The following is a 24488-nucleotide window of genomic DNA, read 5'->3' as shown; positions in this document are numbered from 1 at the left end:
ATAAATTTCGAGGACGAAATTTCTATAAGGAGGGGATAGTTGTGATGCCCCAAATTTCCTAATAAGGTTTAGGACCTTGATTAGGAGGTCGGGAGGACCATAATTGATTTATTGTGTTATTAAATGATAATATGCATGTTTAGGTGTATTAAATATGCATGTGAACTCATTTATGAGTAATTAGGTGATTTTCATATTTTGGCCATTTTCGGGCATATTTGGTATATATGTGATATGTGTGTGGTGCTATATTATTGTTTGGTTATGCTAGGGTTACCCAGCACGAGACGATCCTAGGAGATAAGCTAGTAGGAAAGTCCCAACGGGATTTAAGCTTGACTTGGAGTAAGTAAAGGGGTATTTAGAGCATTACTGGGTTATTGGATAATGGGAATCAATATTTGGTGATAAATTGGGAGTTAGTAAGATCAGGGGGAAATTATGGAGGTTTTGACTATTTTACCCCCGGGAGTGTTTTCGGGACCCCGAGCGTTAGGTTTTGTTTGAGGTTAATTAAGCTTGAAGTAACCTTTTAAAAGAATAAAAGAACGTTCTGTACGTTCTCTCTCCCTCTAAGTTCCCTTTTCGTCTCCCGATCGTACTTTCGAAGGTAACTTAAGTTCTAGGACTCGGATTCAAGCGAGGATCGAGGCATAGCGATCCTAGAAAAGATTAGAAGCCTATTAGCCAAAGGATTTAGTTGGAAACTACTCAATCAGAGGTAATTTAAGTTTTAAGTTCTAAGTTTTTAAAGTTTTTAAGCTTGAATTGGATTTTGTGTTTTTATGAGTTTGTGATTGAATTAAAGCTTAGGTTTTGTGGGTTTTGGATCATGAGGATGTTTTGGAACTTTGATTTTTGGATTTGGAAGTGTTTAGGTATGTTTTTGGAGGGATTTAAAAGAGGAAATGCGAGGTTTTTGGCTGGGATCGTGGTAGGGCCGCGACACAAGGAGGAGCGCCGCGGCGCTAGGCTCAAGCAGAGAAGGGTTCTGCCTCTATTTGGAGGCAGGTCATGGCGCTTGGGAGTTAGGGTCACGGCGCTTGAGGGTACTTAAGACCTTAATGATGTTTTAAGCTTGGGAACTCAAACCTGAGGCCTCAGGATCATTCCTACTACCCGGATTGGTGAGGTTTGATGCCTCGGAGGCTAGGTCTTGGTTCCGGGATTAGTTTTAGAACTTGAACTTAATGGATCACCATTTATGGTTGTGACTAGGTTATCACAAGAGGCTTGGAATCATAATCTTGCTTGTGGCTCGTTTATTGGTAACCTGTGCTTGGACCAAAGGTAAGAAAATTGCACCCTATATATATATGACATGCATGGTTATTCTTTATGCATGTTGGATGTTTAAATGTGACATGCATGGTTATTGTTAAGGCATGTCAAGTGATTAAATGTGATGCATGTGTTGCACGAGAAACATGTGATTAGGGCATGCTATGAATATTGAATATGAGATTGTTCAGAGTTTGAGCCTCTGTGTTTATGCATGGTCCAAATGATGGAAGCAATTGTTAAGTAAGCATGCTGAATGCCCTGTACTTGAATATTTGACATATGATAAATGCCTGATAGCATTGCTTACTTGCGTGTGGCACTGACTTACTAGTCAGAATCGGCAATGGTGTCAGATCCGTCTGTGAAGCTGACTTACTAGTCAAGTTCACAACGGGTTGAACATTGGTTGTGTTTTACTGATATAAGATTCAGAAACGGCATAAGCGTCTTGAATGCAGGGCTGATTAAAGATTAGATCTAATCGATATCAGTGTTGAATGACTCTGGGAGCATTAATGCTGGACCGAACGAAGGTCGATGAAAATTATAAGCGCTTGGCTAGTCTAGGACTAGTTACTCAGAGCCAGGGCCTAAGGCCTAGGTGACTGCTTGTCACATGGATAGGGAACAGTGTTCCATAGTTATGACTCTAGGGTCATGAGGAAGGTTATGTTGGTGACTAATCATCATGCACCTATCTTGTTTAAGCTAGTGAAAGGTTCACTTATCTATAAGCCTCGGTGACCCTATCGTCACATGGAAATTGGGAACAGAATCCACCTTAGTGACTTGTACCACTGTCACTCTTTTATTCAAGGCTATCAGCCTAGTATGGTTACCGAAACCACCATTGTTAAATCACTTATCTGATTGAGATTGACTTGATAGTCATCCACTCAGGAGGGCATGATTTCTTATCCTGGATACCCATCATTACGTGAATTTGTTTGCCTGCTTGATTAGGGCTATATCTACTAGGCGTGTGCCTTATGATTTGATGACATGTTATTGCTATTCATGAGCATATTAAGTTTTCTTGCTGGGCTTCAGCTCACGGGTGCTATGTGGTACAGGTAAAGGCAAAAGAAAGCTAGACCATCCTTGAGTTGGAGAGCTTAGGTGGCGATGTGTACATATGCAGCTGTTCGATCATCACGGTTGAGGTTTGAAGGAGAGGAGCTAGGGTTAAACCCTATTTTTCCGCTTAGATCGGCTGGTTGGAAATATTTTTCTGTAATAGACCTTTGAATTATATTTTTGGGATCCCAATGTATATAATAAACGTTCTAATGAAACGTTATATCTTAACCAAAATTTTTAATCCCTAAACCGCTAATCATACTTAGTTATACGATTTTGGCCAAATGACTCGATTAGCGAGTTTAGTACTATTTACAAGGCACAACGTAACAATCCCTGGAGTTTAGGGCGTTACAGCTATTGCACCAGAGGATCAAGAGAAAATAACATTTACTTGTCCCTATGGCGCATTTGCTTTCAGGAGAATGCCATTTGGATTATGTAATGCTCCAGCAACATTTCAATGGTGCATGATGGCTATCTTTTCAGATATGGTGGAAAGGAGTATTGAGATTTTCATGGATGAATTCTCTATCTTTGGCTCGCCGTTTGACATCTGTTTGGGTAACTTGGAAAACGTGTTGAATCGTTGTGAAAAAGCAAATCTGGTGTTGAATTGGGAGAAAATGTCATTTTTTGGTAAAAGAGGGAATTGTTCTGGGACACAAGATTTCTATAGATGGTATTGAGGTGGATAAAGAAAAAAATTGCAACAATTGAGAAATTACCACCTCCGGTGTCAGTGAGAGGTGTGAGAAGTTTCCTTGGCCCTACCGGATTTTATCGACGATTCATCAAAGAAATTTCTAAAGTGTCTAAGCCTCTCTCTTCACTATTAATGAATTGTGTGGTTTTTTATTTCAATGAGGAGTGTCCTTATGCCTTCAAGGTACTAAAAGAGAAACTCATATCTATACCTATAGTTGTGGCTCCAAACTGGGACTTACCATTCGAATTGATGTGTGACGCTAGTGACTACGTTGTGGGTGAAGTTTTAGGGCAGTGTATTGATAAGGTATTTTTCTCAATTTATTATGCTAGTAGAACTCTCAATGATGCATAGTTGAATTACGCCAAAACAGAAAAAGAGTTGCTAGCCATAGTCTTCACTTTTGACAAGTTTAGACCCTATCTTATTGGTAATAAGGTGATTGTGTATATTGATCACTCTGCTATCAAGTACTTGATGACTAAGAAGGACGCAAAACCTTGATTAATTAGATGGGTTCTATTGCTACAAGAGTTTGATATGGAGATTCGCGATAAAAAGGATACTGAAAACCTTGTAGCTGATCACTTGTCTATACTAGAAATAGAATAGAGCCAGAATGAGAAAGCTGTGCAGATCAATGACTCATTTCCAGATGAACAGTTGTTTGGGGTAAGTGAAAATCCTATTGTGCCTTGGTTTGCGGATATTGTGAATTTCCTTGTTGCAAAGCTTGTGCATCCTGAAATGACAAGGCAACAGTTGAAGAAATTTTACTCTGAGGTGAAGCATTACTACTGGGAGGAGCCTATTCTCTATAAGCATTGTGTTGATCAAATTATTCGTCGTTGTGTACTCGAGGATGAAATGCATTTGACTCTTGCCCACTGCCACAACTTTCAATGTGGTGGACATTCTGGAGCCACAAGAACAACAGCTAAGGTATTGCAGAGTGATTTTTATTGGCCAACTTTATTTAAAGATGCTAACATTTTTGTGAAGGCTTGTGATCGGTGCCAGCGCACTGGCAATATCTCAAGGAGAAATGAGATTCCTCTCAATGTGATTTTGGAAGTCGAGTTATTTGATGTTTGGGAAATTGACTTCATGGGTCCGTTTCCACCATCGTACAATAATGAGTATATCCTGTTAGCTATTGATTATGTGTCCAAATGGGTGAAAGCTGCTGCGACAAAGACCAATGATGGAAAAACTGTATTGAACTTAATACCATAAACACATTTTCACTAGTTTTGGTACACCCTGAGCTCTCATTAGCGATGAAGGAAGTCATTTTGTCAACAAACAACTTGATACACTGTTATCTTGTTATGGTGTCTACCACCGCACTGCATTGCTATATCACCCCAAGTCAAATGGTCAAGCTGAAATTTCAAACAGAAAGGTCAAAAGTATCCTTGAAAAGACTGTGGATAGTTCAAGAAAAAACTGGTCAAAGAAGTTGGATGATGCACTATGGGCTTACAGAACGACATTATAGGTATGTCCCCATATTGCTTAGTTTTTGGGAAAGCTTGCCATCTTCCAGTTGAGCTAGAGCACAGGGCATACTGGGCAATGAAAAAGTTAAACTTGGATTGGACTGCTGCTAGTGAAAATAGAATTTTGCAATTGAATGAACTTGATGAATTTCGTTCAAAAGCCTTAACGAGGCATACGCAAGCGCAAAAATCTATAAGGAGCGTACAAAAGCCTGGCATGACAAGAACCTAGTCAGAAGACAATTTCAACCTGGATAGCAAGTACTTCTTTTAAATTCACAGTTGAGGCTATTTCTTGGCAAATTGAAGTCCAGATGGTCGGGCCCTTTTACTGTTGTGAAGGTGCAAGGAAAAAATGGAGAGCCTTTCAAGGTGAATGGTAAGCGGTTGAAGCCATATCTGGGCAGTATGTTTGATTAGGCGAAGTCAATTCTTCTGTTGATGCCTTTTTGAAGAGGAGTTCAGCATCCGGCTAAATGATGTTAACGACAATGCTTGTGGGAGGCACCCTATTTAGTTGTATTATTTTTTGTTACTTTCGAACTTGTAAATTATGGATATTTGGTTTATTTGTATACATCTGGAATCGTGAAAAACATGAAAAATGAAAAAAATAATGAAAAATAAATAAATAAATAAACAAAAATCCTTAAGGGCCGCGACATAGTTCTATAGAGCCGCGACATAGCTCGTTCAAGAGGCCTAGGAATTCAGAAAAAATTGGGGAGGGCCTCGGCTTGGCGATGTAGAGCCGCGACATTCCAATTCGGTTTTCCCAAAATTTTGTTGTGGGCTGCGGCATGGAGAGACTAATGCAGCGACATGCCTCCCTAGTTTTTGTTAGAATTTTGAGGCAGACCGTGACATTGAATGGCTAGGGCCGTGGCCCGTGTTGTGCAGACAACATAAAACCTCCAAAATTTGAACCTTTTTCTTCATTCTCTCTTCCTTTTCACCCTAAACACCAGCCCTAACTTCCTTTCTCTCCATTTTCATAACTCATTTCCCCATTTTTTAGTATCTCACTTGCTAAAGATATAAGAAGAAGAGGGGCTCTCACATTCAAGTAACTATCACTTCTCTTTGTAGTGATTTCTTATGGGAAACTATGATTGCATTGAGTATCTTATTTTGGATTGTGTATGCGAATTTTTATTGAGAAATTGAATGATTTATCTGGTGTAAGTGGTTGGGTTGCTTGTCTATTGTAATTTGGTGATTTTTTGGGAGTGGGAAAAGAGGGGAGGTTCTGCTCAATTTTTCTTAGAAAATTTGGGGGTAGTCTTTGTTTTGTATTGGTGTAATGGGTCCGAAGAGAAATCTCGCAAGAGGTGCCTCTTCAAAGAAAGTATCCTCATCCCGAGACCGAATCCCCCCACCACCTCCTCCTGCTGATTATGATACTAACTTATTTGTCAATAAGCAGGCGGCCGATATGTTCACAAAAATTCATGAGAAATATCTGGTTAGGGAGAGGGGGTTTGAGTTTCAAGATGAACCATTTGAAAATAATCCTGCCTATGATCTCATTCGGGCTGAGATAGTGAGACGAAATTGGGGTGTTTTCTACAACTCCACCCGCATTGGCATGGCTAATTACTCCCAAATGTTTGAGTTTTACGCCAATTTCCCGTACCTTGATGCAGAACATCAAAACTTTATTCGGGGTAAAAGGGTGCCTACTGAAATTTATTCATTTAATTCATTGTTGCACCTCCCTACTTTGTCTGCGCTTGACGATGAGCATTGGCAGTTGGCTCACTTTAGCGAGCCAGATTACAATGTAGTGGCTGAAACTTTGAGTATGGAGGGGCTCGTTTTAATTATCAGCATGGCAAGCCCAAAGACATGAACTGGTGGCAACTTAATCCGCTTGCCAAGGCCTGGGTATATTTTGTTAGTTCCCACATGTTGCATACCTCTCACTTATCTACTATTGATAGAGAGCGTTTCTTTTTGGTATATGCTATCATGACACAGATGATAGTTGATGTGGGCCGAGTCATTCGTTATAGCATCCGCAATATCAGTAGGTTCAATACTACTGCTGGTGTTGCTCATGGTACTTTTATCTCGACCTTGTGTGCCACTTATGATGTACCAGTCTTTGCCAGTGATCTGGTTCAGAAGCCCATGGGGCCGATTAATCAAACTCTGTTTGCTGCATTTCTTCCGACCTCTCTTATCCCACCATCACCTGGGCAACATTATAAGGGTCGAAGGGTCAATGAAGCAGCTGACACTGACCACGTGGAAGAGGAGGGAGCTGATGCGTGGGTCCTAGTAACCCCACATCACATTTGGCAGTTGGTGGGACTATTGATGAACACACTTAGCATACGCATGATCGACTGGATTATATCATCCACCAAAATCAGTATTTAATCCAGTCGCATCATGCGCAAAATCAGCACTACAATGATTACTAGGTACAACAGAATGAGTATGGGCGTGTGCATGTCGACGAATTGAATGCTTTGGTCACTAGGAGGACGATGAATTCTGCTGATGAAAAATACTTCACCCCTCCACCACATTTTAATCCATACAACCCACCACCCCCACCTTTGCCATACTGATGTGGTGTGTCTTTTGAGGTAAGTCTTTTCTCCTAGTCTTCATGTCACATTGGGGACAATGTGAAATTTAAGTTTGGGGGAGGGGCCTATCATTTTGACTTTGTTTTTATTTTTATTATTTTTCTTTTAGTTTACTGTGTGTTATTTTAGTTTTGTCTTTATTGTTGAATAGTTAATCGTTAATAATGTCGTTTGTCATCATTTGTGAAATAGCGATTGTGTGAATAACCTATGTTATACGTGTGCGTGGTTGATTACTCTTTGGATTAATTTTAATGCTTCTCAGAAATTTGAATATGTTGTGTAAATGTGAGTAATTAGCCTATGTTATACATGTTTTACTTGGGTATGAGGAATGGATTGTGGAATAAGATAGAACTTGCATTGCTTGTCTTTTGAGACAAAATCCTTGAAAACATGTGTATTGGAAAATGATCTAGGCAATTTTGTTGGAACGTTTGAGCCTTTCAAGCCTACCGATATTATTTTATCCCTAGTTTGCCCTTTGTGCCTTAGCCTGTTTGATAAATTGTTTAACCACACTATTAAGCCAAAAATGTACCCATTCCTATGTTCCTTTGTCCTTGAGTTATGCCATAAGCTTAGAAATAAGTTTGGGGGAAATGAAGTGTATTGGGTAAGATATTTTATATGTGGATAAATAATGTACTTTAATGATTGAGAGAAGTGTAAAAGCTCCTGCAACATTACTAATTTTCTTCTTAAAAAAAAGCAAAGAAAAAGAAAAGAACGAAAAAATGAACATTTAAAGAGTGAAAAAAAAGTAAATAAAGTGATGTTGGAGCATTGTTTTGTGATGGTCTCAAGTGTTGAAAAAGTGGTGGATTGGGGGAGTATTATGAAATGCAAGAAGGTTGGTTTGATTGGTTATTGATGTGCTTATGGTATAATGAAGCCTAAATGTCTTTTCAACTACCGTTACCTAAGCCACAATGTTATGAACCTTAAAAGTCCTGTTGATTCCAAGACTTATGTTGTTGACATTAGTGGAGAAAGGCAAATATGCAAACATATTAAAAATTGGTTATTGGATTGTTGAATGAGTAAGACATGTATGATGCATTCTAATTGCTCATTTCGTTATTTGCAAATCATATTATAATTTCCAATGGAGGCATTCAGGTTAATTGTTAGAGTGATCGGACTGAAATTCTGGTTTTAAAATGCAGTTGATATTTTGTGAATGATGACAATTCGATGTGAACACTATGAAGGCTTAACTGTTTGTGTTGTGTTATGTTTTAAGTTTGAAGTCAATCTTTACTCGAGGGCGAGTAAATGTTAAGTTTGGGGGAGTTTGTTGAGTGTAGTTTTTGTCATGTTTAGGTGGTATTTTAGGTAGTCTTTTATGTCATTTTTCTTTCATTTAGTGCGGGTTTATGCTTTTGTTTGTTTATTTTGCAGTTTTTGTAAATAAAAGAAAGATTTGAGTACTTGGAGGAAAAAGGTCCAAAAAAAATAAGAAATATCCAAGTTTCGATGATATTTTTGACAAAGGATGGATCTTAGCGTAATTTGGAGGCGTTGGTGATTTTTCGGGCTTAAAAATGCATGAGTCGAAAAATTGCTTAAGAGCCGCGGCATGAGCGCTTTGGAGCCCCGGCCAGCCCTTTAAATAGAACCTATGTTTCGGAGGAGAGACTTGGGCCGCGACATAGAAGGGCCAAATCCCAGAAATCAGAGACACGGGTCGCGACATGGCTTTGGGAGAGCCGCGGCCCAGAATTACAGATCCTTTTGGGACACAGGCCGCAGCATGGTACATGTAGAGCTGCGGCCTGCCTCTTCTAAAATTGAAAAAAATTAGGTTTTATAAAGAAAAGAAAGGAGCGAAAATAGATAGATAGAGGGGGAGAGTCTTGGAGGCTCAAGAAGGCTTGGAGAATTCTCAACTGCTTACTTTTCATATATTTCTTTATGTTATTTTTAAATTTCTTTGTGATTAAAATTACAATTATGAACTAATTTTCTGTTTAGGATTTTTAATTGAATCACTTGAATCCCTATTATAAACTAATGCAATTTCAATTTTCTTCTTCATCTCTTTTCAATTCCTTATAGCCTGTACTTATTGATTGATTATTGATTGGCCATCTATAGTCATTATCTATATGTTTTTTAATCAAAATATGAGAAGTGCGATTTGAATTTGCTTTGGTTATATTGGACAAAATTCTAATTTGGAACGAGAGTATCTAGATTAATTGTGTAACTATTTATTGAGTTGTTAAGATTAATGTTGTCTTTGTGATTAAATTTACCATAGAAATATATGAAATTGTCACTTAGGTTGAGTTTATAATTCATAATATGATTATAAGCTGCTTTTGTCAACTCGTTAATAGAAATAGGTAGAAAGAAGAAGAATTTAGTACTTTGTATTAGGGAGTAATTGATCTCTTTAAAACTAGCACGCAAGTATACGTGGTTCAATCAAGTAATATATGATAAGTAAAGTGTCGATCCCACGAAGACTGATATTAATTACCAATAATTAACTTCTAATTCTAATTGATTTAAATAATAACTTCAAAATTATGAATAAAATAATTATTACTAAAAATTAGGAAAACTATTCAGCACTAGAGAAATTCAGAGATAAAAATTTGATTTAATTCAATGGATGTAAAAGTTAGGGCTTTAGTTTCATAAACCATCCACTTATGATTTCTAACCAATTCTCAATATTTCTTAATTCTATTGTGATAGCAGATTACAACTATATATTATAGTCTTGCTAGGAACTATATATTATAGTCTTGCTAGGATCTATAATTCTCTACAATATATTATTTCCTACATCTCTGTGATAAATCAATATATTGCAGGCTTTAAACACATAATCCCTAAACTACACAATTCATTGAAGTACTTTCGTCTAATATAAAATTGTGATTATTTACCTATAGCATAATTAGCCTTCTCTTTTCAGAGCATAGGTTAAAATCATATAAACATGTAAATAATGATCAAACATTCACAGGCATTAAGCATAAGATAAATAATCCACAACAGAAGAAAGAAATTCAGGAAAATTTCATTAAGAAATCAAAAGCTTCAAGAAGAATCTACTAATACCCTAATAAAAAGATTAGTTCAAAACAAACATAATGGAATCAATCAAATTAAATATAAACATAAACTCAAGAATAGAGAAATACAGTAGAGATCAAGAAATCAAACTCTCAGATCTTCAATGTTCTTCCAAGTCTCTAATAATTTCTCCACACATAAAAATATGAATCCTCTCCTAATTAACTCTTAAAAACGTATTTAAATAGAAACCCTAAAAATGATTTTTTTTCACGAAAATGACGATTTCGTCCTTCTGATGCCATGAAAAAACAATACACGCGCCGCGGCCTTGGCATTCAAGCGTCGCGGCACGCCTCTTTGAATTTGCGCAACACGTTTTCTGTCTTCAGCAAGCGTCGCGGCCCTTCTCCCATGCGCTGCAACCTTTCGTATTGACCCCAAAAACTTATTCCAAAACTCCAAAACGAACATTTATCTCTGCAAATGAATCCTCGACTTTCTTCTTGTCAACTTTTAGCATAAATTTCCCAAATTAGCTTATTTTTTAGTCATTTCCCAAACTTCACGTTTCCTTATCCTATTTCCTGCAAACATACCAAACAAGCACAATACCGCATAACATTCCACCAAAATGACTCAAACTTACCCTAAACACATGTTAAAAACTATGCTAAAAACAGACTCATCAGTAATAGGGAGGATAGTTGATGAGATAAAATATCCTAATTACTATTTCATTGTTTTAATCTAAGGTTTTGTTATTACTCGTTGTTTTTTTTAATCTTTAACTATTGTTTCTGCACTTTATATTATCTTTTGCTTTGTCTACAAGAATCGAAAGTCTAATTGACCAAATAGAAAAAAAGATTAATTGACTGGTAATTAGGGATTCAGTCCTTGAGGACGATACTTGGCTTTACCAAGATTATTACTAAATTGCGATACGTGCACTTGCGTAGCTATAAAATCCACAACATTCACCATTTGATCTTTTTGGAGGTCTTGAGTTCGTCTCTCAATGAAAGCCCCAAAATGCTGACCCTCGAATTGGTCAACGACACAGAGTCAAGTAAAATGATAGAAAATGAGATGAAATCAAGACGAAAAGAAAAATGACACAAAAGATTTATAGTGGTTCGGCCCCAATAAAAATTGTCATTACCTACATCCACTTAGTGTTCTTATTGATGTAAAATTGCAAGAACTGTGATAAATGAATTAGGGTTCACGAGTTTCACAAACTTTCGGATGAATACAATTATGGTGGATAACAACACTCTATTTCTCTCTTAGAATTTTGAAGTTCCAAAAATCCAAAGAAAAAGAAGGCCCCTCTCTTGAGCATTTTCGTTCTTATTTATAGGCACAAGAAATTCTACATGGGCCAATGAGCTTTAATTACATTTCTGAAGGAAGCAAATGAATATACGCGATCAGGCTGGTCGCCCATAATTATGATGTCTGATGAGTAAATTCTGGTCGATGGTCGAACAGATTATACTTACTTAAGCTGCCACGTGCATCCCACGTGTAGGTCAATCTTGCCACGTCATCAAGTAGTTCGTTTTTGGGTAAAACATATTATATATTATTATAATAATGATATTTTATAACATTTAGATTTATATTAATATGATTATTAAATATGTAGTTTTATATTAAATATTATTATAAAAATAATATTTTATAATATTTGAATTTATACTAATATAATTAATAAATAGCTATTTTCAATTAGTTTTAAATGTATAATTCGTTAAACATTTATAATATTCCATTAAAATTCTAAAAATAAAATGGTTAAGGCTAAGAATTTTCATTATCTACACATTTTTTTATATAAATGTTGCTATTTTTGACACCTTAAGGCAATACATAAGATACATATGTCACTTTTTTGTGGTGTTGGACACTAGAGGTGTCCTTTAGCAATTCTCTTTTTATATAAATAGATTAACAAATGTGTGCAACTGAATTTTTAAATTCTTTCCTTAAAATTAACTGTTAAAACTACATTATTATAACAGTTAATTAATTATTTTAAAAAATGACTTTGTTTAAAATATTTAAAATAAATTCTTTAGTTTATTCTTTATATTATTAACTGTATTCATGTCCAATTTAATATTATGTGAACTATATTCATGTATTTTGTTGTTTCAAAGAATTATATTTAAATTGAAAAAAAAAACAAGAATTTTGTTTAAATATAAAATAATATATTATGAGAACGATACTAATAATGGGGTACGTTATACCAATTAATGAACATCTCTAACTACAAATACTAAATACTAGGATTTATATAACCATAAAATAAAAAATTGTAAACAAATTTCAATATCAGGAATTCAGATATTAAATTTAAATTTAATTTTCTTTACCGCCTCAAATATTGTTCACAAACTATATATATATATATATATGCACACACTTGGTAACTTCACACTCCTACTCTGTAACTCCAACCTACCTAAGATGCTTTGCGATCTTCATCTAATTATACTTCGTTCATTAATGGTGGAAAACTTAACCAAGATTACTTATCTGCGATATGACTCACCTTTCATCTCACGCAAAAAGTTCTGCTACATCGCCACCACCCCAGACTGAACCAAAACCCTAAAACCAGGATGTTTAATCTAAGGCAGAAGAAGAAGAAGAATCAGAAGAAAGGGCTGATGTTGATCAGCGTCACCTTCATCGGCAGCTCTGGGCCGATGAAGCTGTTGGTCGATGAGGACGAGCCTGTCGATTCGGTCATCCGCACCGCCTTGAAATCTTACGCTCAACAGCAACGACTACCTGTTCTCGGAACTAATGTCAACGATTTCGTCCTGTATTGCAAAGATTTCGATTCTCTGGGCCCTCACGATAAAATTGGATCCAAAGGAAGGCGTAATTTTGTGCTGTACGAGAAGCCGTCGTCATCGCTGCAGCAGGAGCCTGCTGGGAAGAAGAGTAGTACTAGTGTTACCGGCCATGGAAAACTACAGATTTGGAAGGCGTGGATGCAAAGAAAAGAGCACACCACATCAAATAATGGTATCGTTTGTTAGTTTTTCTCTCTTTTTTTGTTTTGTTTTGTTTGTAGAGATGTTATTACGTTTAAAATTGTTTCCAGAAAATATATTGTGATTTATGAGTTTCATAATATTGCCATATATCATAAACAAGAATGTTCTTTCGGACTGGGATTGATTATTAATTACTAATAGCTAATTTTCTATCTATGTTTGGTTCACAAATGTCATTTTAAAAAGAACAAAAACCAAAACTAAAATAAAGAAAATAACAATTATTAATTCAATGAATGTAAAACTCAGATACTTAATTTCATCAACTATCCACACTCTACTATATCATCAATCCAATTTTCACTATTCTTCCTCCTATTTTGATAGCAGGCCTATTTGTGAAACTTTCCTACATCTATAGTGGGCATTAAGAACAAAAGTCCTAAAAGTTACCCAAACCAAACATCTATTCTCATCCCTTATCAAATCTTGAATTAAAATTATGAATCATGTAAAACTCAAATTAAAATCACGAATCATGCAAAAAAAAAAAAGCATACTAATATCAAAGATAAATAAGAAAAACATTTAAGGAAAATAGAAGAAGAAGAATAAAAGAATTCTCTATGAGTTTAGCAAAAAAAAAAAAACTACTTTAAAAATGATCGAAATGTGTTTAAATAGATATCATGCATTGGGGTATTTATTTAAAACTCTCTTGTATTTTGTCCTTAAAAAAGAAAGATATAAAAATTTAAAAAGAAAGATATAAAACTTATATTTCTAAGAGTTTTCCAGAATGTTGAGAAATCATGGTCAAAATGCAGCTTGATGTTTCAGACTTGAGTTACATAATATAAACGACGTGTGTTGAGCATATTTAACTTATTATTTTCTACTCATAATATCTTGAAACTCCACTCTCAACGTACAAACTAAAGTAAAAACACTTAAATAACATCTTAAGCTACTTTCTAAAACTAACCTAAAATCAACCTAACACATAACAATTAGATTATTATTTGTTTTGAAGTTTTTTCATTTATATTGAATATCATTTGAAAAAAAAATGATCTTATATTCCTTCCAATTGTGTCATAACATCGAAAATATATTTACATTTTTCCATATATAGGCGTCTTTCTTCAAATAATATTAAAATTTTGATGCCATTGAAATATGGGTTAGCCAATTATATGTTTGCAGCAAGATTGCTTGTTTTAACACAATCGTTTCATTATAAAACTCACATCACACTATTGACTATGTTTCATACTAGAAAAAGAAAGAGAAGGTTCTTTTATAAAAAGGAGCCTTCATTGGTGATTATAGACTTATTCTTAGTACTCGTCGACTTGAGAGGTCTCGTGACACTTGCCGGCCAGAGAGGTCCCATTACACTTGCCAACTAGATAGATCACATATGATACTCGTCAATAAGGATGAAGGAATGTCCCGATTTGTTGTAAAGGCTAGACCTGCAAGATCACCATAACGAAAAAAACTCACTACCTGAGCACACCTTGAAATTACCACTAGAAAATCTAAGAATGGCTTTAGACATGCTTGCATCTAGAGAAAATGAGTTAGCAGTAGGCTATAGGGAATCACCATTTACTCTAAATCAAGATGCACACTTGGATTTAAGAAGTCACATGTTGACTTTTATGATGGAAAGTCTTATCCCTAAAAATACTTTGACAAACTCAACGACCTCATGGATCGGGAGAAAGTTAAAGACCTTGCCAAGTGTCACTGCTTGACAGTCACCCTCAGCTTCCTATTCAGTCCATAATCTCATGTGAACTTAATGTTCATGTTTCTCTGGCAGTACCAAGTTAAAAGAGAATTTTCGGTCCCAATTACACCTTGACAACAAGATATAGACTAGGACAGACATTCTCATCATACTTAGAGTAATTCTCCACTGGACTTTCAAAAGTCACATATTCTTTAAACAATCAATCTATACTCGAATCATTGGAGGAGTCCTTCCCCAATTTGATTTATGGAAAGACCTGCAAGGTGAACAGTGCAGATCTTGGTCCCTTGTATAAAATGGCAGAGAGGTATTAGTGTGGTAAAGAGAATGTCCCGACCCAAGACCATAGGTTTGGTAAATATATAATATCTATAATTCAAAAAATGTCAAATTTTGACTCTTGTTAGAAAATAATCCTCATAAATAATCATTTAGTTTATATCATATAGTACAATAATTATAATTTCAAAAATAATGAAATAACTCCTATATATAATTATATATAAAAGTATTAGTGATAAAAGCAAAATCATCAATCATTATACATACTCAAATAATATTCCTACAATTATGTAATCACCAAAGAATTAAAATTAATAAGTCATAAAACACCAAAATAATACTTAACATCCATCGTTTATCATTCCTAACTATCACATACAGTACAACAAAAATGACTTTTAGGAGCGAGGGATGTCGCCTCTAAAAGTCGCCTCTGATGTGTCGCCTCTAATAAAGTGTACATAATACTATATATTAGGGATGACACACGTGTCGCCCCAAAATTTATCACATGTGGCAATATTTTTTTCGTCAAATAATCGCCCCTAATAGTTGATTAATAGGGGCGATCACGTCACCCCTAATACTTTTTATTTAAAAAAAATTATTATAATAATTAAAAAATAAATGATTTGAATTTAAATTATTAAAAAAATATATATTTGAAATAAAAATGTTATATTAAATATTCAAATTATTAGTTCATTAAGAAAACAAATATCCATATTGCTAATATAATGTAACAATTAACTAACAATAATATATATCTAGTCTAGTAAATCTGGTGTCTCGTCCATCATATCGTCTTCCTGTTACAGTTGTGGTGGTTGCGGCAACATCGGCCATAGATATAGCAGAGGTAATGTGGATGATCTTGCTTCGTACATGTAGGAAAACGACGACTGCGATGACAGTGCAATCGACCACGGATACGGTGATGATGTTGCTCCGTATATGTAAGGTGGTGCCATAGGTTGTGACGACACTGCCTAACATGGAAGGATAAGTTGGAGCTGGAGGCTGAGAATACAAAGTTGCAGAAATGTCGGTATCAGTCATAGGCGACATCTGAACGTTCTGTGGATGAGGTGATGGTGGAAGAAATTGACTTGTTCAATCAAATTATTTACAAGATTCACCAAATTTTCTAACTGTTCTGATAAATGTTGAGGAGAGGCTTGAATCGCTGAAGTGAGAGCGCTGGGTAGTAAGTTTTACAATGTTTAAGATTTTTATTAAGTCATATTTTTATTATTATTTAATTAAGTTAATCAATAATAATTATTTCTATTCTTAGTTTTGTATTTTTCAATATTAGTTTTTTTTAATATCCTACTTACTTTTTCTTATTTCAAATTGATGTTAAATTTATTAATAATATTATTTTTAAAATTTTGAAATTATGAATATTTTATTTTTAAATAATTAATTTAATAATTATTAAGTAATAGTTCTATTTATTACAAATTATTTTAGATAATATATTTTTTCTAAAGATTTATCTCAGTTTTTAATTTAATTCTTACATTTATGATTATAAGATAAAATATTATTTTAATTCAATTCAATTTCAATTATATATCAAATTCATTCATCATTTTGTATTTTTTTAATTTAATTAATTAACATTGATATTTATAAATAATGTTTATTGTTTAAATAACTTATCTATTCTTTAATTTACTTTTTTAATTATTATTAATTTGATAAGTTAATTATTATTAATTAGTTTTCTAATTATTCATAGTTTTATTTAGTATTTACTTTAGATACCTAACTCTACCAAAATTTCGGCAAAATAACAGTTATAATATAAGCTATCCCAAAATTTTAAAAGCATGGAAATGATATTCAGAATATTCCCTGAACATTTACAATATATTATGGATCAAATTCAACCACTAAAACACCATACACATAAATACTAAAATTTCGTACACACATTCATAATATATTTTGTTGTTCATGCTATTCAATAAATTCAAAAACCAATATTACCACAAAATCAATAATAACATTAACAAATGTAAATATAATTTTTTTCTTCAATACACAAGATAAACAAATTAACTAAATCAAATCAAACTAACAAATACACTACAATTCAAATAATTCAAGTATTTCAAATTTAAATATTTTTTTCATTAATTAAAACAATAAAAACAACAACAACAAAATAATAATAATAATAATTATTATTATTATTATTATTGTTGTTGTTGTTGTTGTTGTCATTATTATAAACATTACATGTTGCCAAAAATTGGAGACACCCTAGTGAAAGAACCCTCCTTTAATTTCTACACAGACACAAAAAATATATACTTATCAAACAAAAATAGAAAATAAAAACAAATAAAAAATAAAAAAATAGAAACTAAAAAATAAAAAAATCAGAAAAATATAAAAACAAATAAGAAGAGAAAATTAAAAAAAAAATAAAGCAGAACAAAAAAATACAAACCAAAAAAATAAAAATTAGAAAACATAGAGTAATAAAAATACAAAAAAAATTAAAAACTAAATATATATATATACTGGAGAGGGAGGTAGATTGGTGTAGGTGGTGGTAGAAGATCGGCGTGGTGGTGGTGGTGGAGGTAGCGAGATATAACCGTGAGGGAGAGAGAGAGAGAGAGAGAGATGTTTTTGGAGAGGAAGAGAATGAGAGAAATAAAAAGGGAGAGAATGAGAGAAAAAAAAAGGAAAAGAATAAGTGAGATAGGGGGAAAGAGGTTGGGTTCATTGGGTTTTTTTTCTTTGAATTCCTTTGTGTTTTTTTTTTCCTTTGTACTTTCCATGTTACAGATGAAAGAGGTGGAGACAAAGGAGAGTTAGAATATATAACAATATTAGAGGCGACACATTACCACTAATATCCATACGCACTGTTTGACCAAAATTATACTATGAAATTTTTCTCCTTTTAAATTTTGTATTATTAGGGGCAACTTGTCGCTCGCCGCCCCTAATAATCCCCCCCCCCCCCCCCCCCCACATATTATGAGCAATTAACCATCTGTCGCCCCTAATAATAGGTATATTAGGGGCGACAACTTGTCGACCCTAATCACTATAAGAAATTCGGCATTTACCTACCAGTTTTATTTGTGGGTAAAAATGGCGCATTGGTAGGTAAATCCATTTACCTACCAATTTTGACCAATAACCTACGATTAGTATATTGATGGGAACTACCTATATTAGCAAGATGCATCTTCTGTTCGGTAGCCCATCACTTGAGAACTCGAAAGTTAAGCGTGCTTGACTTGGAGTAATCTCAAGATGGGTGACCTCCTGGGAAGTTTTCCCAGGAAGTGTGCAAGTGCGGACAAAGCACGCTGCAAAGACTCGTGTTGGTTTGTAGGGCCAGTCGTCATTCCAAGAAGCAGCCATAGTGACGTGGGACGTTACAAATGGTATCAAAGCCTTGACCCAGCCGGAAGTGTGGCCGACGGGGACTTCAGACTCCTAAGGGGGGGTGATTGTGACTGTCAGTATCCCGTGATCCGTAGGGGGAAAGACCGGGTAAAGTTGTGCAATCCCACATCGCCTGGGGAAGGTCAAGTGTGATGATTCTAAAACTGTGTAGGTATGGGACTATACAATTGAAGATGGCTTAAATGGATTGATGGGTACTACCTATATCAACAAGATGCATCTTCTTTTCGGTAGCCCATCACTTGAGAACTCCAAAGTTAAGCATGCTTGACTTGGAGCAATCTCAAGATGGGTGACCTCATGGGAAGTTTTCCCATGAAGCGTGCGAGTGTGGACAAAAGACGCTGGAAAGACTCGTGTTGGTTTGTAGGGCCAGTTGTCATTCTAGGAAGCAGCCATAGTGACGTGGGATGTTACCCAGATGGTCTGCAATGTACCCGCCAATGGAGTTGGCTGTAAAAGGGGCGAGCGTTTGCGTACCGGTGCCTGCTCATTGCCTTCTTGAGCGTCTCACTGGGAACCTCCAGTGGCTCGTACATATCTTCTCAGGTGGCCTTGCCTGATAAAGAACTCAATCTCATCTTTAAGCCGGTTGCAGTTGTTGGTGTCATGACCATAGTCGTTGTGAAAATGACAAAACTTGGCTTTTGGAGATATCTTCCTGATTGGCGCTGGTCGCTTGTAGGGGACAGTGGTGTTGGTAGCCTGGTACACTCCTGATATGCTTTCAACTAGGGTCATGTAATTAGTAAACCTCCACTCGTATCTATTACGTACTTTCCCTCCATTTTCCCATTACTTTTGTCGTTGTCGTTCAGTTTTCCAGACCCATTGGCGGCTTTGGTGGGATCTTCCTTCGGACCCTGATCGTATGCGGGCGCCTTACCTTCGTTGTCAATTGCCTCTTCGAGCTTGATGTACCAGTCTACTCGGTCTAAGAATTCTTGGGAGCTCTTCACCCCATTTTTCCTTAAACTATTCCAAAGGGGTGAATGGCGCCGTACTCCAGCAGTAAGTGCCTTTCTTGCCTGTCATTGAATACATCCATCAAATCATCATCCCTATGCCTTTGCTCGTTAGTGCCCAGTCGATCAAAGACGTTAGGCTGCTCCCCAACATTCTAGGTCATCGGCCGATTTTCTCTTGGTGGGGGATTCCACTCTCCACCCCTATCTCTTTGCCTTCGACCAAAATTTCCTTTGCCAGAATCTGCTTCGTTATAATCATGACCATCCCTAAAGCATGACTGACTATGGCGCGACCTGGTGATCGCACTATTTCCTTTTCCCCTCGCTGGCATGGTCCCGACCATCAAGTGGAGGCCTGCGTTGATCGGTAGGTCCTCGGGAATTATTATGTCGTGGGGAGCCCTTGACCACAGAGCCTGACTTAACCTGCCTTCTGCTAGTAGAAGGATGTTGTCCCCTGATTGGTGGGTTTGGCTCCTCAACAGTCTGGCGTCTAGGGCTTCAGGGAGGCTGCCCAACCCTATTCTGCCTTTGCTGCTGGGGATTATCTCGAACAGCGGGAGTAGGTGGTTGCTGCTCAAGATCCTGAACTGGAATATCCTGTTGAGCAGTAGAGGGTTGTTCCGGCCTCTGAGGACTTTCTGTTTAAGGTGGAATGTCGTGATGTTGTAGATGATTTGAATGCGGACCATGTTGTGGCAGTACACTGGGTGGCTGATCCAGTTGAGAAACAGGTGCAAGTTGTCCCCGTGCCAACTGAATGGTTGCCTCCAGGGCGACAGTGGCATCTCTCAGTCAGCGGTCCATGTTGGCCTGCCGCTCATTCAACTCTTGAAGTTGCCTGTCAATCTCTCTCTGCTGCAACGCCATCGTTTCAGCCACATTTTCTTGATTAGCCCTCATATTGGCTAATTCATCTTGCAACACAATCAGTGTCGTCTTCAGGGTCTCAGAATCCATTTCCTCCTCTTCGAAATCTATTTGTAGCTCATCCTTAGCCAAATTTTGCGGAGGAGGCTGGGTTGGTGCAGTACCGGAGGTTTGTCCAATCTTTCTAGCCGTTTTTGCAGTTGAGTCTAGTTTTTGTCATGTTTAGGTGGTATTTTAGGTAGTATTTTATGTCATTTTTCTTTCATTTAGTGTGGGTTTATGCTTTTGTTTGTTTATTTTGCAGTTTTTGTAAATTAAAGAAAGATTTGAGTACTTGGAGGAAAAAGGTCCAAAAAGATAAGAAATATCCAAGTTTCGATGATACAGCATGAGCGCTTTGGAGCCGTAGCCAGCCCTTTAAACAGAACCTATGTTTCAGAGGAGAGACTTGGGCCGCTGCATAGAAGGACCAAATCCCAGAAATCAGAGACACGGGCCGTGGCATGGCTTTGGGAGAGCCGCGACATGTTGCATGTAGAGTCGCGACCCGCCTCTTTTACAATTGGAAAAAATTAGGTTTTATAACGAAAAGCAAGGAGCGAAAATAGATTGATAGAGGGGGAGAGTCTTGGAGGCTGAAGAAGACTTGGAGAATTCTCAACTGCTTACTTTTCATCTATTTCTTTATGTTATTTTTAAAATTCTTTGTGATTAGAATTACAATTATGAACTAATTTTCTGTTTAGGATTTTTAGTTGAATCACTTGAATCCCTATTATGAACTAATGCAATTTCAATTTTCTTCTTCATCTCTTTTCAATTCCTTATAGCCTGTACTTATTAATTGATTAATGATTGGCCATCTATAGTCATTAACTATATGTTTTTGAATCAAAATCTAAGAAGTGCGATTTGAATTTGCTTTGTGTATATTGGACACAATTCTAATCTGGAACGAGAGTATCTAGATTAATTGTGTAAATATTTATTGAGTTGTTAAGAGTAATGTTGTCTTTGTGATTAAATTTATCATAGACATATAGGATATTGTCACTTAGGTTGAGTTTCTAATTCATAATATGATTATAAGCTACTTTTGTCAACTCATTAATTGAAATAGGCAGAAAGAAGAAGAATTTAGTACATTGTATTAGGGAGAAATAGGGAGGATAGTTCATGAGATTAAACATCCTAATTACTCTTTCATTGTTTTAATCTAAGGTTTTGTTATTACTCATTGTTTTATTTAATCTTTAATTATTGTTTATGCACTTTATATTTTCTTTTGCTTTGTCTACAAGAATCGAAAGTCTAATTGACCAAATAGAAAAAAAGATTAATTGACTGGTAATTGGGGATTCAGTCCTTGAGGACGATACTTGGCTTTACGAAGATTATTACTAAATTGCGATATGTGCACTTGCGTAGCTATAAAATCCGCAACAAGTTTTTGGCGCCATTTCCGGGGACTGAAAAACTATCAATATCAGTCTAATTGATTTTATTTCTAATTTGGTTATTTTTGTCTTGTTTCTAATTTGTTTCAGCTGCTTTCCTTTGTAAATTTCAGGTGGTTTTTTTATAGTTTAGCAGAAGAGGGGCAGGTTGTCTGTAAATCCTGTAATTTAGAAGACGTGCAAATACAATAGAAGAAACAAGAGGTTGGCTCATCAGACTGTAGAGATGGCACAAAAAGAGAGGAATAATGAGGTTCCCGATGCTCTTCAACATCAGCTTCAAAATCCTACTACCAGAAGTCTGAGAGACTATGTACTGCCCACTATAACGGGAGTACAGAATTGTATAAGACCGCTAGCTGTGGAGGCTAATAATTTTGGGATTAAGCCTACGATCTTGAAAATGGTGCAGTCCACTGTCCAATTTGGCGAATTTCTTTCTGAAGATCCCCATATGCACTTGGCGAATTTCTTAGAGTTGTGTGATACCTTCAAGTACAATGGGGCCAGCGATGATGCTATAAGGTTGATACTCTTCCCATTTTCTCTGCGGGAAAGAGCTAAGAGCTAGCTTAATTCGCTTCAGGAAAATTCTATCAATACTTGGGAAGACCTTGCTCAGAAATTTTTGGCTAAGTTTTTCCCTCCCTCGAAGGCTGCTAAATTGAGGGGAGAAATTAATAACTTCTATCAGATGGATGGAGAGTCATTATATGATGTGTGGGAGCGTTTCAAGGAGTTATTGAGGAAATTCCCCCACCATGGTATAGAGAAGTGGATGCTGGTTCACAATTTTTATAACGGGCTGTGTGGTACAACAAGAACAATTATTGATGTTGCGGCTGGTGGGGTATTCATAAGTAAGAGTGCCAATGAAGCATATGAGCTGCTAGAGGACATGGCCACAAATAATCATCAGTGGTCTAAGGAGAGGTCATCTGGGGTCAGAAAGGTAGGTGGGGTGCATGAACTTGATGCAATTACTGCTCTGACAGCACATGTGGCCTCCTTGACAAAACAATTACAGCAGAACACTGTATCTGTTAATGCAGTTCAGATGGAAACTAGGTGTGAAATTTGTGGTGGTCCTCATTCTTTTGATCAATGTCCTGCTAGTAGTAATAATAACATTCCCATGGACCTAGTTCAGGTTCAATCTGTGGGAAATTTTCAGAGGCCATTCAATAATCCATTCTCCAACACTTACAATCCTGGGTGGAGAAATCATCCTCATTTTTTCTGGAGGAACAATCAGGGCCAGCAGCCTCAGTTTCAGAGCCACTTTCAGCAAAATATGCCTCAGCAACCAATGAATCAAGCCTCTTCATTGCAACAGCCTAGGCCTTAACAACCAATGAATTAAGCTCCACCACACAGGCCTAATGAATTACAAGCTACATTATTGACTCTCACCAACACCCAAACTCAATTCATGATAGAGACTAGATCTTCTATCAAAAATCATGAAACACAAGTGGGGCAGTTGGCTAATATGCTAAATAATAGACCATAGGGAAACTTGCCTAGCAACACTGAAGTTAACCCTAAGGAGCAAGTTTAGACGATTACTTTGAGGAGTGGTAAAAAAATTGAGTAGTAGTCAGCAGTTCAGAATGAAGAGTTGGGTGAGAAATCTGATACAATTGAGAAAGGGGTTACTGAAGACCACCAGAGTTCAGAAAAGAGTCCTCCAGTTATTGTTGACCAGCCAGTTCGAGTTCCATATCCTCAGAGGCTTAGAAAAATTACTCTTGATAAACAATTTTCTAAGTTTTTAGAGGTGTGTAAAAAGCTTAATATCAATATTCTGTTTGCTGAGGCCTTAGAGCAGATGCCCAGCTATGTGAAATTCATGAAGGAGATACTGTCCAAGAAGAGGAAGATGGAGGATTATGAGATGGTGGCACTTATTGAAGAGTGTAGTGCAATATTGTAGTGGAAGTTGTTAACCCAAGATATGTTTCCAAGAGGGGGGGTGAATTGGAAATTTAAACTAATTTCGGAAATTTAAAACTTAATATGCCAAATTATGCAATAAATCAAATTTATCAAGCAAAAGCAAATAATATGGCAATCAAATAGATATAGCAAATAATTAAACTTGTAATGTAAATAGTTGAAGGTTAAGAAATCGCAAACTCTCGAATTTTACAAGGTTCGGTAGAACTAAGCCACCTACGTCCTTGGTCTTCAAAGCTAAGGACCTAGCTTTGAGTTCAACTATCGAGCCAAGTTAGCGGGCTTGACTAACCCTTACAACCGGGAATTTTTCACAAAGGTATTTCCAAACCTCTTACAATAGTTTTCCACCACCAAGGACTATCAACCTCTTTTTCGGATTGTTGAAGTGCCAATCTCACTCTAACCGGGTTGTTTACAAAACCGGTGCCAACCTCACCTCAATCTCAATATGGGAATGTGTTTGATATTACAAGCAAAAATCACTCTAGAAGTATGATAATACAATGAGAAACCTAGAG

At 36.2% G+C, this 24488-nt stretch overlaps 1 protein-coding gene and 1 non-coding gene across 2 annotated transcripts; one reads left to right on the top strand and one right to left on the bottom strand.

Moving 5' to 3' along the window:
• Positions 1-12844: 12844 nt before the first annotated feature.
• LOC133833009 (uncharacterized) lies at positions 12845-13270 on the top strand. The gene has a single exon (XM_062263275.1). The coding sequence runs from the start codon at positions 12845-12847 to the stop codon at positions 13268-13270; it is 426 nt and encodes a 141-aa protein (XP_062119259.1).
• Positions 13271-22669: 9399 nt separating this feature from the next.
• Positions 22670-22776, bottom strand: LOC133833544 (small nucleolar RNA R71). The gene has a single exon (XR_009892919.1). It is a non-coding gene; the product is annotated as a small nucleolar RNA R71 (small nucleolar RNA).
• Positions 22777-24488: the final 1712 nt, after the last annotated feature.

This window comes from Humulus lupulus, chromosome 4, assembly GCF_963169125.1.
Source record: "Humulus lupulus chromosome 4, drHumLupu1.1, whole genome shotgun sequence".
Taxonomy (NCBI): domain Eukaryota; kingdom Viridiplantae; phylum Streptophyta; class Magnoliopsida; order Rosales; family Cannabaceae; genus Humulus; species Humulus lupulus.
The sequence above is the reverse complement of the archived record's forward strand: the minus strand, read 5'-3'. Positions and strand labels throughout refer to the sequence as shown.

Coding starts and splice junctions, on each gene's coding strand:
- LOC133833009 (XM_062263275.1), top strand. CDS start 12,845: ATGTTTAATCTAAGGCAGAAGAAGAAGAAGAATCAGAAGAAAGGGCTG.